At 45.0% G+C, this 14,481-nt stretch overlaps 1 protein-coding gene and 1 long non-coding RNA gene across 3 annotated transcripts; one reads left to right on the top strand and one right to left on the bottom strand.

Annotated features, from left to right (window-relative positions):
- Positions 1 to 3,193: 3,193 nt before the first annotated feature.
- LOC115388545 (uncharacterized) lies at positions 3,194 to 12,283 on the top strand. The gene is made up of 3 exons (XR_003931483.1): positions 3,194 to 3,301; positions 11,880 to 12,037; positions 12,143 to 12,283. It is a non-coding gene; the product is annotated as an uncharacterized LOC115388545 (long non-coding RNA).
- On the bottom strand, positions 11,766 to 14,336 carry tada3l (transcriptional adaptor 3 (NGG1 homolog, yeast)-like). Of its 2 annotated transcripts, XM_030091704.1 has the most exons (9): positions 14,172 to 14,336; positions 13,662 to 13,900; positions 13,324 to 13,571; positions 13,091 to 13,196; positions 12,852 to 12,987; positions 12,654 to 12,757; positions 12,446 to 12,552; positions 12,135 to 12,326; positions 11,766 to 12,030 (listed from the first exon to the last, which is right to left on the bottom strand). In XM_030091704.1, exons 2-9 carry the CDS (start codon positions 13,869 to 13,871, stop codon positions 11,838 to 11,840), a joined length of 1,296 nt encoding a protein of 431 aa, XP_029947564.1. In that variant the 5' UTR covers positions 13,872 to 13,900; positions 14,172 to 14,336; the 3' UTR covers positions 11,766 to 11,837. The 2 variants fall into 2 exon arrangements, with proteins under 2 accessions (XP_029947564.1, XP_029947565.1); XM_030091705.1 differs by lacking the exon at positions 14,172 to 14,336 and having other exon boundaries at positions 13,662 to 14,152.
- Between the last annotated feature and the right edge of the window lie 145 nt (positions 14,337 to 14,481).

Here is a 14,481-nt window from a genome sequence, read left to right as displayed (position 1 = left end):
CTCAGGTAGCAGGGAGCTGGTGTGGAATTATCACCAGTCCGTCACAGGGCAAATGCAAGAATGTGGGCACTTGCACACTCAAAATGCATGTTTTTTTGGGGTTTTTTTGCAGCCAGAATACCCAGAGAAAACCCATGCACACAGAGGGAGAACATGCAGACACCACATTGACCTGATCTGGGGACGATCTTTTTTTTTGAGGTCAAAGTGCTGACCTCTGTGCTCCCGAACATGTTTAGATTAAGTACTGACAGCTTGGTTTCCTCCAAACTGTCAAGTTAACACGTGTAATTATCAGATATTGTCCATAACAGTCTGGTCAACTTTCTGTAAAGTACGCATAGAAGCTCCTGACCAGTAGACCCCAACCTTTTTTTTTTTCTGGGAGACTCCCAGACAGTCTCTGAGGAAACTACCTCTCCAATCTGTCATCTGAAAAACATTACAGTGGAGCCAGACTTTGGCAGACACCCTCTCTATATGAATGCACAAAAGCAGGGTCCCAGCTCTAAAGAATGTGTTATTCAAGTTTTCTATGAGCACATTTCTAATTCTTGACTTCAGAGCAGAAATATCAGGACTCTCCATGTGATCTTCTTGGAGTCCATCCAAAAGGGTTCCAGTGGTTCTCCACTGGTCTTCGGGGCCCAACATCAGCCCTCAATGGAGCTGCGGCACAAATCAAGAAATATTTCCAACTTTTCATTAAATTAAATAGGGTGGAGTTTGAACCTGCAGGAAATGATGAGAATATTACAGTTTTCCAACACACAAAAAAAAACTAGTTTAATGAAAAATGAATAAGTGACCAGCAAATAGGAATGTTTAGAAGGAACTAATACTGTCAGTGCATAATGAGCTGTAATTGAGTTAAACTGAAATTAAATTGATCTCGACTGACATGTAACTTCAAAATACCGGTCTAAATGCTGCTTTGGGTTTTAAAAGCTCTAACCTGTCCATAGCCAACATGCCCTCGTTGCACAAAACACAGTTTTGTTTGCCTTTGAAGTTAAGATATTAAAATAGGCTATATATATCTCATACTCTGCATTATGCTTGTGTGTAAGTAAACAAATTTGATATAGATTTTTCCTTTTTAATGACAGAGGTTGTGATACCAATCCTGGCTCGTATGGGCCTTGAGTCCAGTCCCGTCGGCCTGTCTCGGTCCTGAAGCATCCAAAAGGCTTCAGCTACAAACTATATTTACACGGCCTCTTGTAAAAAAGCTACTGGACCCCAGAAAACCGTCACGCGCCCTTTGTGGTGAACTTTTCTTGCACCAACACCTCATTCAGATAAGATGAATGTGTCTGGAGATAATTAAGGTTAAATCAGGCTATCTAGCTGCTGAGGGTTAAGAGTGTATTCTTAGAAACACTGTCGTGCACACGTCTAACTTGCAATCTCAGAACGGTAGAAACTCTGCTGGTTACTGCAAAAGGAAAGTAACTAATCCATTAAAGTTCAGCTAAAGGTGCATCACTGAGGTATTCGGAGGAAGATGCTCGGTGGCCTTTAGGAGAAGTGAGAGGAAACAGCAACACACAACCCAAACAGCTCTTATAAAAGCAGCAGATACTTTTATCTGAACACTGTTACATGCGGGATTTAGTTCAGGAATAACGGGGCACTCCTCTTGTAAACAAGAGTTTCGTGAAATAGGAAGAGGAAGACAGCTTAAGCTAATGCTAAAGCTAACAGTGGGCAGGACAGAGAGATGCAGCAGCTTTGGGGATTTATAAATGTGTTCTCTAATGACAAACTTGTCAGCCCACGGAAACCAAATATAACTGAATGGCTAATTTCATAATAATGAAAGTTAATGAGCTGCTAATCTGGCAGAGTTCTGATGAAGCAGAGATGACAGCTGATCTGTTAGCTGGTTTCTGTATCCCTGCTCGTGTTTTACACTCAGATTGATGGGAAGATTTGAGACAAATGGGATTAACTATCAATAAAGCTGACTTGACTTGACTTGACTAACTGTAAGCAGTGAACAGATGAGCTCAGAACAATAGCCGCTGACAGAAGGAGGAATTTCCATACAGTCGTGTTCCTTGCACAATCCCTCTGCTGTGATTGAGAGAGTGTCAAGTCTGCGACTCCACCAAAGCTCACAGGGTGACACAGTGGAAGGTATTGCAGAGGTTTCACTTCAGTTGCATTACGTGTAGGAGGAGGGAGACACGAGTGGAGCTTTAAAGATTCAACAGTCCTCAGCAACAAGGGAACAAGGATAAAGGTAGTTCAGCTATGTGAGAAGATGCCAAAACCCTTTAACAAGCCAATCGTTCAGTTGAGCGAGAAGACATCCATCCAGTCCGGCCTGTTAGACTGGGCAACGTCTTGAAACAATATCCTCGTCTATATAAACATGCTCATTTGTCCCACTTAAAATTCCTTCACTGGCTGATTAAGACACGATGGGATGAAGAATTATGTCATAAGAATTTAGAGCGAGCGATGTCTGTAATTGTATACTGTCTGCAAACAGTACTGTGGGTAGAAGCTAAATACCAAAACACAGAGAGAAGAGTGCAGCATGGAGTTTCCTAACAAGAGCTCGATTCAGCTCAGACTGTATTTTCCGAACCCTGATTAATAATGGTGTGAGGTGTGAGGAGCACATCGTGTTTTCTAAGTCTGTGAAGATTACAGCAAAGTGTTCAGCTGGGCTTGATCAGGATATTTGTGGAGCTTTCAGAGCTCTCCAGTGCTTATCCGACGGCAGGCCTGTATTATATCAGCTGCTGTTGGACTGCCCTACATGTCGTTCTCACACCTCCAGCTCCTTCTGCCACTTCCACTGTGGCTGGTGATAATGAGCTGAACCAGAGGAGACAGGACTGGAACTTCTTAAAGTTCCTCAGTGTTAACATTCATTAACAGAATAAGAAAGTGAACTGAGAGGGTGTATCTCAAAGAACTGGATGTATGGAAGCCCGTGCGCATTTGCCGTTGTTTGTTGCCTTCTGGAAGCATGATGGGACGTCATGTCCGACACCCCACCGGGCTCAATAACAGCCCCATCTCCCACCACCGCATCCCAACACGAGCAGCGGAGCAGAGGAACCGCAGATGCTTCATCCTCCCCTCAGTTTCACACCAAACCGCACGAGTCTGGCAGCGTCGGCATGCCCACACAGAAATGCTCTCCCTCCGCTGAACATGCAGCTTTGTAAAGAGAGGCTGTTTCTACTGTGTCATTCTGCATGTGAGCAACTAACGCAGCGAGGTAACACTCTGCATGGGGTGAGACAGCAAGAAGACAGGAGGCGAGGAGCTCTGAAGCCAGGTCAGAACCCTGCTTATAATAATGCTACCAACCACAAAGTACAGGGCAAATTGAATGCTTTGACCTTTGCCGGCCATGTTCCTGACACTTGTTCGCTGTATGAGCGTGTGCGTTGGCAACACGCTCAGCTCAGAGGTGACGGTGGCGTTAGCAGTGGGAGTTTGTTGGTTCTGTGCCATTTTTTCCTTATCTTGAGCCAACATGCTTGTACTAACAAGCAAGCGCCCCCACCTCGACCTCAAACCCAGCTCGCCACTGCTGGAGGGCAGAAAAGTGGAGAAAGGGAGAGTAGGAAAAGGAAGAGGGCTGAGGTTAAAATGAATAAAGAAAGAGAGAGAGAGAGAGAGAGAGCAGTTCTGTGCCTGAAATGTACTGACAGCTGAGCTTCCTGTCTGTGAGGGGCTTTCATGGCCACAAACTGACACACACAGACACACGCACATACACACACACACACACACACACACACACACATCAATCAATCCACTTTACATAGAAACTCTGTGGATATGCACAAACTCGACCTATTTGGTGATGAGTTTCAGGATGACGCAGTCAGACGAGGCTGAGACTTGTCGGTTGTGCAGAAGAGCCGCTCTTACGTAACGACTCCTAATATCCAGCGTGTGAGTCTGCATGAGTGTCATGTCTTTGGTGTTCCCCTCTCAGACAGCCACAACCTAAACCACAGTGTGTGTGTTTGTGTGTGTGTGTGTGTGTGCCTTTAGTAATTGCCTTGCTGTGTGGCCAAACACCGCGGGGGGGGGGGGGGGGGGAGGGGGGGGGGGGGGGGGTCAGTCAGCAACAGGTGTAAAAGACCATGTTAAAAGACACAGCAGACCTCTTTCTTCCATGTTTGACTTCTGGACCTTTGCTGTCACTGCTGGTAAACGAGGACAGCTGTGAAAATGACAGAAAAACCAGGAAAAAAAAAAAGTCCTATAAGAATCAAAGAGTCAAATAAATGTGATCTGTGTGTTTAAGGATGCAGAAACATGTCTATGGTCTGTGTTCTTCAGCACACAACCTGGATACTACTGAGGTAGTTACTTAATCAAATGTAGTGGGTAGAAAGCAGCTGCTGATGTCACACACACACACACACACACACACACACACACACACACACACACACACACACACAGGACAGGCTGTTACGGACAACTGCACTTGAGAGACAGATAGCAACAGTGTGTAGATTATGGGAGTAAATCATGTTAGTCACTTACATTGCTGACGCAGCTGTTAAACGTATTAACTTTGTCATGAGGGGAAGGTTTTGACTGTCGGGCTTCTAACGCAACAGAGAACATCTATGTGCACCAAGTGTTCCCTTAAATTCAGATGAACGTGTATGATGGATCAGGGTTCCGAAAGGAAATGTTTTTTCACTGTTTAGACTGTCTTGCAAGAAGTTAGATCAATAACACCCGTACGTCTCAGTTGATTAGCACAGTTGGAATCAGAGAAACGAGCTTATCCCAAACTCACAGGGAACACTGATACTTGTTTAATCCACCCGCAGAGTTGATCTGTTCCAGGATGAGAAACAGATTTTCCTACTCAGGACATTTGTTAGCAGTCAAGGTCACCATGAGATCCAAAAAGAGGCATGTTTCAGACGGAGGTGGAGGGTCTGTGGATATAAAATTAAACACATAATCCACCCAGAGATATTTTTGGTGAAAAAGTTTATCCCTATATATTTTTTTAATCCCCTAAACATGAACCCTCAGGCCGGGAACATCCCTCCCTTATTTCTCACATTAATTCTTTTTGGAGGTTTCCCTCAAACTTCTCCTATTTTAGTATGTTCCGTCCGACATGATTTGCCCTCTTGTGTAAAGAAAAAGCTCGCTAAGCTCCTTGTCCTCTCTCCCTCTCTCTCCACCCTCTCGTAAAACATTGTGGCTCTGTGTATTTGTGTGCACGAGTGTGTGTGTCTCCATGCACCGTCAGTTATGTTCCTGATCCTGGAGGGAGCGATCAGTGCGCTGTACGCTGAAGGAGGATACTCTGCCTGGATCCACCAGCAGTTCTTTATAAGGACAAGGGAAAAAAGGCTCCGCTGTCTCTATATTTAGATGGACTTTATTGGGCCTCTTGTCTTCGGTTTTCTATCCCCCTCCTCCTGTGCTGCTGGCTGTTAAAAAATCCCTCACCAAAGCCATGTGGGAGGCCGGCCCTCCTCTCCATCGCAACGAGGGGAGAGTGAGCCCCCGATAATGATCTGGGTGATAATAACAGAGCCGAGGAAACAACAGAGAGCTGGTGAGAGGACGGAGGGAGGATGAGAGAGAGGCGGTGGGTGGCGAGAGACGCTTTTTTCCTGGTGTCTCCTCAACTCCTCAGCAGCTATTATCCCCACTGATGGCGGTGAAGTCCTCGTCCATTGAAACGGAGGAAGCATTTGGAGATGGGGATGTTTTTATCATGTCACTCACGAGAGGAAACTGGTGGTTCCCTGAGTCCTGCGTGTCTTCCTGTCCGTCCCGGTCCTTCAGGGTAAGGAGGTGGGAGCCTCAGCTACTGCACTAAATCTGTGTTGGAATATCTGCATATCCATGCCGATGCTCTCAGAGCCCCCCTCAACATGCCTCTGCTATCACATCTTATCGCTAAAGTCAATAAATATTCCTCAAGAGCTTTGACCTCCACCACCTAAACTTACAGCCAATGACAACAGTGCACTAACAAGGCCCCCTCCAACAAGAGACAGCGGGATGACCAATCTTATCTGACTTTTTAAGATGATTTCAACAAAGTGGGATTTGATGGTGATCACATCTGTCCCAGAAATCTTGAAACTGAAGGCCATTAATATCAAACTCTTTCATGAGACTTGTCGAAGATGCGGGTGTTGGCTGGTCACTGACCTGGTGTGAAGAAAAGACTCATACAAACCTCCAGCATGGATTGGAGGTCTTTGCTGTGATCATAATCACTTTTACTCCTGAGCACGCAGCTACTTCCTGTAGGCATGCCAGTGGCGTCGGTTAGAGAGAGAGAGTCAGAATATCAGCCAATTACAGACAGGTGGTCATGCCTCAGGCAAATCGAGCCTGTGTGACTGACTGGCATATGCAAAGGGCATTTGCATGTAGAAACAAAGTAGAGAGCATAATGAAAGAAGATTAAGGGTCACAGGATGACCTGAAGTCACCAACATCTAGGGCAAAGGAGAACATGCAAACTCAGACACAGAAGTCTCATCCAACCCCCATTGAAACCTGGAATAGCCTACATTTAAAAAAAAAACAACTGTGGTATCCACTGCACCTACATATTGTGAGTCAAGGCATCTGCTCAATGCTAACATCTCATCCAGTTATTTGTAGATCGAATTTCATGTGATTCACATGAAAATGAAGATATCAGGAGATTTCCAAAGTCACTCGGTGCAATAATTCATGGCACTCCCTGCAGCAGTAGGGAAGAAAAAATAAAGCTTTAACTCATACAGTATGGTTTCATATGGGAGAGGGGAGGTAAATATAAGAAGATGACTAAACCCCAACAAACAGAAGCACATAAAGCCCTGAGGAACCAGGATCTGAATGTTAAACCTCTGGGTGTTTATATTTGTTCTGAAGGACTACTGTCTTTGCAGCAACACCTATAATCAAAGCTTGAGCTGATCCTCGGTCCCTTACTTCTTTTTTTGCCCCTAAATAATATGTAATGCCTTGACTGGCTAGAAACAGGTCTTGTCTTGTCTGGATTCTGCCTCTAAAACGGTAAGCGCCTGTGGTTGATTAGGCTTCTCTTTAGCAGAATGGCTCAAAGGAATAACAACAAGGCAGAAAGAAAATAGTCCTAATCTAGCGCCGACAGGTGGAGCTGACCGGTGACAGAAAAGGCTGATTTTCATACGTCCAGCCGATTTCAGGAGTCGCACAAGGGAATCATCAACTGCCATGCAAATGGAAGCAAATGAGATTCAAAGCAGAGCAAGTCAAGGGAGGGGTCAAAAATGTGGGTACGCCAGATTGTTTTATGTTCTGGATGAGGTATTTGAGTCTGTCACACTATCAGTTAATGGAATTGTTTGTATTTCTGACGTTGGGCCTGAAAGTCTATCCAGTTTTACCACAACGGCAGCAGCCGCCCAATGGGGAAGGACAAACCATGACATCAGAATAGTGGAAGTAGCTTCGGAGACAATAGTTCTCTGTGCGGGGTGAGGGCTGAGGCGTGGCCCGGCCGGACAGAGGCGCCTCTCAGCGGGCCGGGCAGCTGTCTCAACCTCTGTCTCTCACTCCGTCACACACAATTTCAATTCAGCATGAAAGCTGACATTGCATCGGGACAAAGGATCAACAGATTTATGTTAAAGCCCTTTACCCCTGTGTATCTGATTTTGTGTGTGCGCGCGTGTGTGTGTGTGTGTGTGTGTGTCTGTGTGTGTGTCTGTGTGTGTGTGTGTCCGTGCTTGTTTCCAGCTCAGGAACGCTGGGACGGAGGTGGCGTAGGAGAGCCCCGGACAAAAAAACTTAGTTCATCCACAGTGGACCAAACAAAGAGCCGATGGACAGATAGCCCCCCCTCAAACAGCCCCCCCCCCCCCCCCCCCCCCCCCCCCCCCCCCCCCCCCCTCCACTGGCCCCAGACGATAGTAGCATAGATAAGTGTGCATGTGTGTAAACACACAACGCACAGCACACTGTCTGCCCACATGACGGCGCTGTATTTACAGTCTGGCGTTCGGTAGAGCGGCGACTCGATGTCATCGGCCAGCGGCTGAAGCTCTGAACAGCCCTCCAGTGGAAAGCCCTCTTCGTCAAACAGCCGTAAACGTTTACAGGCCCTGACAGGGAGGAGTGAAGACGCTCACCATGTGGCTGAATTTCGCAGGGAGAAAGCAGGAGAGAGGGCGAAGCTGGAGCCTCAGGGACAGACCACCTGTGATTTGGAAAGAAGTCTGGCAATCCCTTAATAATAAATAAAAAAATATATGTGCAAACAGCAGCTGAGCATCAGCGAGTGTGTATGAGCAGTGTATAAACACAGAACCCACCTGCCCTTCAGTTTAGGTCTCATGACAACAAATACAACAAAAGCCCTGGGTGGTGATACGCCCAGCCTCGAGGGGCCGCCACAGCGCCCTATTCAGCCTCTCATTCACCTGCCAGCAGGACTCAAAAGGTCTCCGTGTTATTAAAAGCTTTCATACACAGGTTGACGACTTTATGAAATTACATAGAGCATCAGCCGAAGCTGAGGAGCGGGCCTTTGTTGGAGCCTCTAGACTGGATGTTGAACATCAACTATCAATATTATGTCCTTGTTTTTCTGAAAAGAAACGTTCATCGCGGGTTTAGGTCATTGTCATGAGATGAAATAAAACATGTGGGTAAAGAGAAAAACGGTTTATGAACAGACTGTTCAATACATGACTGTTCAAATCATTTGAGTGAAGGGAAAACCTTCTCAAGAAGCTGCAACAAAACAGCAGATTGGAACTGTTTCACATATAAACAAGCAGAGGAGTATGATTTCTTGGTAGAGATGCTGGTAAGATCTCAGCCTTAATGTTTATTTAAACACCAAACCACATCACAAAATTGTTAAACAGCTGGCTGGTCCTGGTTCGAGTCTGAATCCTTCCGTACAGGATTTCAATGTGTGTGAGTTTTTATATTATCAAACACTTCATCTATCTGACGCTGATTGGCGTACGGTCAGGTGGTGCAGTGATTAACACACTCACTTCATAATGAGAGAGTTCATAGGTTTCCAATCAAGTCCAGAAATATTACTACTTAAGTCTGGATATATTTCAGGGTGAGTGATGTGGTATTATTGCAGAGAGTTCTGCTGAGCTGAACATCAGCCACTGTAGAGGAGAACTACAAACATGCTGATATTTAGAACGAATGCTTGACCTTTGTTTCATGTATGTACATCACTGAGTGACAACAATAGAATAAAAACTGTGATTAACTACTTTAATCCTTTGTTTTGTCTCCTCCGCCACTGAGACACAAAGAGATGGATGGAAAAGTTTTCCTCCACTGTCCCTCTTTGTTGAAATGTTTGCTTCTTTGCTCTGTTCCTTTGAATCATTTTGGTAGTTCTATACATCCGAGGCCAAACATTCCTGCTATTAGTTTAACGATGGTGGATCAGAGTTTTCTGTTAGAGGGCTTGTTGGGGGAGTTCAGGCTGTGGCAGCTGCTGCTGTGGCCATGTGCTGGAGTCCCTGTGGAAGTCCCTCCGGATCGCTGTGCTGCTCTGTCGCTCAGTCTATAGGAGGAACCGGCTGAACCTCACACACAGCTGCACGCTGACAGTCCCACAGTTTTATCGTGAGATCAAGATCAGTGAGAACATCTTCAAGTAAAGGCCGGACACAGTGTTTATAACACCAACCAGAGGCCGGTGCTGCCAGCAGAGCAGCACTGCCACCTAGTGGTGCAAAGTACAAAGAAGAGGGGAGCGGTGTCATTTGAACATGAAACATCTGGAAAACCAACAGGCTTAAAACATAAAAAGCTTTGAATGAATGAAAATGTTTTTTTTCAGAATTAGTGACACTTGTTCCCAGTATGTGAATGTGACACATCTTTTCTCTTTTGTTTTGACTTTCCGTCACTCATTCACGGCTCCTGAACCAGCCACCTTTCCTCCCTCCCCCACACACAACCTATCTGTGCTGCTGGATGTGAGGATTGAGTCAAAATGCTGCTGGAGGACTCAAAACTTCAGCATGAAAACAAGTTTTCTGATTCTGTAAACATATTCAAACATTAAATTATGAAGTTATCTTCAGATTTCATAATTTTGTTGATAGATTAAGTGCTTCTCAGTATCTGCAGCATGATGGTGCCTCCACTGTGCTTTTTTTACACAACATAGGTTTTCATGTTTAAATATAAATGAACTGATGCATTCTTGAATATCTCTACAATGTTTTTAATAATAGAATGTTAACCTTCCCTTTTCTTATCTTCTTTCATTAGTTTTGTCCTTGTTTGATGCACTTCTCGCCTTTGTGCTACTTATTAGCAACAAAGTTTAACAAGTATGTTGTTGGCCTGTGGGAGGAAATGCCGTGCAGCTACAGAAGGAACTCAGCTAACCACACACACGTTGCTCTTCACACTTAGTTGCATCTTATTTTCAAAGAGGAGCATTTTTCTTTTACATATTTGTGGTACAAGCGCTAAAAAAGATCAAGTTAATGATTTATATTTGGATTCTGTTTGGTCTTCCAGCTATTCAGTTTCCCAAATGGTTGATTTGTTCCTGGTTTCCTGCCAGACGCCCTTCGTCAGCTGGTCTAAGGAGCTGGTGGAGGTGTTGAAGGCAGGAGCATTCAGGTCAGGAAACCTGGTGGTGACAAGATTTCTTTTCAAACCGCCTCTCCACCTCTGGCCTTGAAAGACAATCCTACCAGGAGGACTAAATCTGAGCAAGTGGACTTTCACGGATGACTTCTTTCAAAAGACAGATACTGAAAATAGATTGTTCTTGACATCAAACACGTTTTATTTCAGGAACCCAATTTCATCTTTGGACCGTTACAGCAGAGCCATAATAAACTTTTTTCTTTGTTTTGTCACACAGTGTGTGATGAAAATGTCTTAATTTTCACAAAACTGAACTAATACTCCTGAAAATGACAACAATTGGAGGCTAATGCTAATTCACTAGCAACAAGGCAGCTGCTTTTCACGGCAGCCTCACCAATACCTCTGTGTTGTGTTCTGCTACTCTTGACAAATTTGAATCAATACATCCTTTGAAATTTTTACTATTTACTATTTTTACTATTTACTATTTATTTTTTACTATATTTACTATTTACTATTTTTTACTATTTGCTATATTTGTTTACCAGGTTGAATTGGAGTCTCTTGCGGGCCAGTTTTAGCCCACAGGCCTTATGTTTGACACCCCTGGTCTAGACAGATGGCAAACTGCAGCTGCATAAGGGGTAAATTAACTTTGTTGTAAGTGAGAATACTAACCTTTAAGTGAATTCAACAAAATTCAAGGCCAAACACTTGAAGACTCGCTCAAAATTAGCATTTTGTACCTCAAAAATTACTAAGTGCGCCAATCATAAAATTACTTTCCTTTATAAATATATTTTGGAAGGTGGACTGTCATTGTGGATGCATCAACATAAAAATTTTTAGATAACTTTAATATTCCTTCATGCTGAAGGTAAAATATCAACAATGCCATTTTTGATTTTTGTTAGGTGTAAATAAACACAAACACACAAACAGCCCTAAAGTGGTCTTGATTTATTCAAACTGTCATAACATCACAATACAAATCAAATACAAAATAACATAAAAACTGGACCAACAAAGAAAAAACAGCAACGAAACACGTACAAAGTCTGAAAACGACTGTTAGTAATCGAATGCTGTACGACACAAAAAGCTACAACAGCGACCTCTCAGCTCAGATCACACAGACCTGAAGCAAACCTTACGTCACATCATTCGTGTTTCTCTAACTGCTGTTAGATTCTGTGTTAATTTGTGGAGAAAAGCAGCCTCTTCCAGCATGTTTCTCGCCTCTAGCCATCCAGTAACTTGAGGATGCTCTCTCTCTCCTTTAGCGACTTCCAGGCCTGGTCCTTCTCTTTCTTCGTCGGGGTGCGTTTCTTTTGCCTGGCCGCCATGATCCGTCGAAATCCCTCCATCACCTCATTGTCCGACACTCGGACCCTCTGCCTCAGTTCCTGTTTGCGCATCTCTTCTTTGGCCAACCTGTGAGGTGAGAGCAAATAAAGCCTTTCATGTAATCACATTCAGGACGTTTAACAGATCAGAACTCTTTGTGAATGGGATCAATGCCGAGCGTCGGCCCTCACCGGAGCAGCTCTTGCTTCCGGGCTCTGTTATGAGCGCTCAGGGCTTTGAGCTCGGCCTGTCTCTTCTGCAGCTCGGCCAGGACTTCGTCCTCAGAGTCGCCCCCTTGTCCGGGTCGCTCCTCAGAATCCAGCAGGCCCTGGGCCACCAGCTCCTCTTTGATCCGCGCCTCCAAGGAACGAGTGTGAGGAACACTGGAGAGGGGAATGAGGACAGGCATGTTAACAACAAGAAAAGAAGGAATCAAAGACATAATAAAGTTTGCAGACTGGTGGAATTTGAAAAATGTGAGTTCGTGTTGTGAAATCTTTACCTGAAACTTTTTCCTTGACTTCGAGGAGAAGTCCCCGCGCCGTCGTTAGCATCTTTCCCTGATATGTCCGGAATGGGAGAATCCTCCATGGGGGATATAATGTTCTCCTGAAAAAGGCAAAAGAAGCAAAACCAGCATAGTCTGGTATTACATCAGATGGTGAACATTACTATTTTGTATTTTCAAAGGTCAGAGTCCTGAGCGTCACCTCTACAAGGGCCTGCAGCAGGCGCTGTGTGAGAGGGCCAAACGGACATCCGTCTTCAGGAGAATCATGCTGAGATTCTGATTTTTTCAGCAGTGAGTCCACATCTGGAATATAAAAACAAAAAGAAACAAAAACAACATTAAGCAAACTGCAGCAATCACACTGATATTTTCAGGCGTAAGCTGTCGTCGCTCTTACCTTTTGCATCCAGTTCAGAGAGCGGCCCTCCCATGAGGCTCTTCTTCTTGTCATTGGCCCGAGCCCCCTCCCTCTGCTCCTCCAGCAGGTCCTCCTGCGCCCATCGCTGAGAGTAGTGTTTCCCAAGAGCAGGAATCTACAGGTCACACGATCAGCATCAGAGATCAATGCAATATTAACACTGAATAAACATTTATTTCTGGATTGGTGCCTTCGAATGACATTTCTTGCTGACATACCTTGAAATACTCGGCTTCATCCTCTGGGGCCTTTAGAAGCTCTTCAAGCAGTCGGATCTCTTCATTTGTAATATCAGCACAATATGGCTCTACTGATGCCCAGAATCTAAAATAAAAAAAAACAAACAAACAAAACAAGAACAGCTGGTTTTAAGAAGATTGACCAATCAGAACATAACAGTAAAAATCTAAATACAGGTAAAGTGGTTTTGAGTAGAGCTCTTGCTGTTGACCTGTTAGGAGCATCGTTTTTGGGAGTGCGAGGAATGTCTTGTGGGTCGTCTGTGAACTCATATTCTTGAACTTTTGGTTGTAGATTTTTGGATTTGGGTCTACCGGGACCGGGACCCGGTCCGTGACCCCCTTTGCCGTCTAGTTTCTGCTTTTTTGGCTTGTGTCGAGACGAGGCAGCAGGGTCGGGGTCTTTTCCCATCTTGAGAAAGCGCTTGTCTCCCTTCTTGTCCTGCCAGTCTGTGAGGATCTGAGGAAAAGCATAAGAATGGATGTACAGTGTTATTCAGAGAACAGAAGGGGGCTGAAACCCTGCTGGATGGGGGGGGGGGGGATCTACCTGTCTCTGCTCCTCCAGGGCACGGAGGCGGCGGCTGGCCGAGGAGAGGAGTGTCTCCAGCTCCAGCTGCAGAGTGTCGAGCTCCTCGATGCCGATGCCATCGTCCTCCGAGCGGCCGAGCACGGCGGTGTAGCGGGGGCACACTTTCACATGCTCCACGGGCTTGAAGTCGTAGTATTTGAGGGGCGGGCAGTCCTTCAGCTCACTCATGATGCCGGGCCATGCAGGGTCTGCCTAAACTGAGACCACAGAGCGGACCGCGTTAGAAGCGATGCAGTGACACATGCAGAGTCCAGTTCGACCTGCCCGGAGCCTCCGGACCGCATAGAAAACAAAGCACACGGGGCCCAACACGAAAAACTCTAAATTCCGTATAAATACCGAATCCGTGGGAAAAATCTGCACCCGCTCGTATTTCAGAAACTAAAACCTCGAATGTGTACGAGCTAAGTGGTGCAGTCGCAGCGTGTGGATTTCGATCTTTGAATGTTGTGCTGCGATGATAATTACCGTCACTGAATGGTCTCCATGATGGGAAAAACCACTGCGGCGAAAGGGGTAAACGGGGTAATCTTGAAGAAAAATTATTGCCCATTTAGGCTAAAATAAAAGCCACGAAGGAACAGTTAAACAAAATATTGGTAGAAAGTGAATTGAGTTTTTTAAGATCTCAGATAAAAGCAAGACAAACAGGAAGTATTGCAAATGCACGGAAGTAACAATTACAATGGTATCGTCGGACCAAACCATTTTGTATAAAGGGGCGTGTTATTACAAATGTTTTAACCGACATATTACTAAAAAGGATAATGATAGCAAT

Source organism: Salarias fasciatus, chromosome 5 (assembly GCF_902148845.1).
Source record: "Salarias fasciatus chromosome 5, fSalaFa1.1, whole genome shotgun sequence".
Taxonomy (NCBI): Eukaryota; Metazoa; Chordata; class Actinopteri; order Blenniiformes; family Blenniidae; genus Salarias; species Salarias fasciatus.
The sequence above is the reverse complement of the archived record's forward strand: the minus strand, read 5'-3'. Positions and strand labels throughout refer to the sequence as shown.

Coding starts and splice junctions, on each gene's coding strand:
- tada3l (XM_030091704.1), bottom strand. CDS start 13,871: ATGAGTGAGCTGAAGGACTGCCCGCCCCTCAAATACTACGACTTCAAG. Junction 12,988..13,090: donor ATGAAGCCGAGTATTTCAAG/GTATGTCAGCAA, acceptor TGTGACCTGTAG/ATTCCTGCTCTTGGGAAACA. Junction 12,758..12,851: donor CTCTGAACTGGATGCAAAAG/GTAAGAGCGACG, acceptor TTTATATTCCAG/ATGTGGACTCACTGCTGAAA.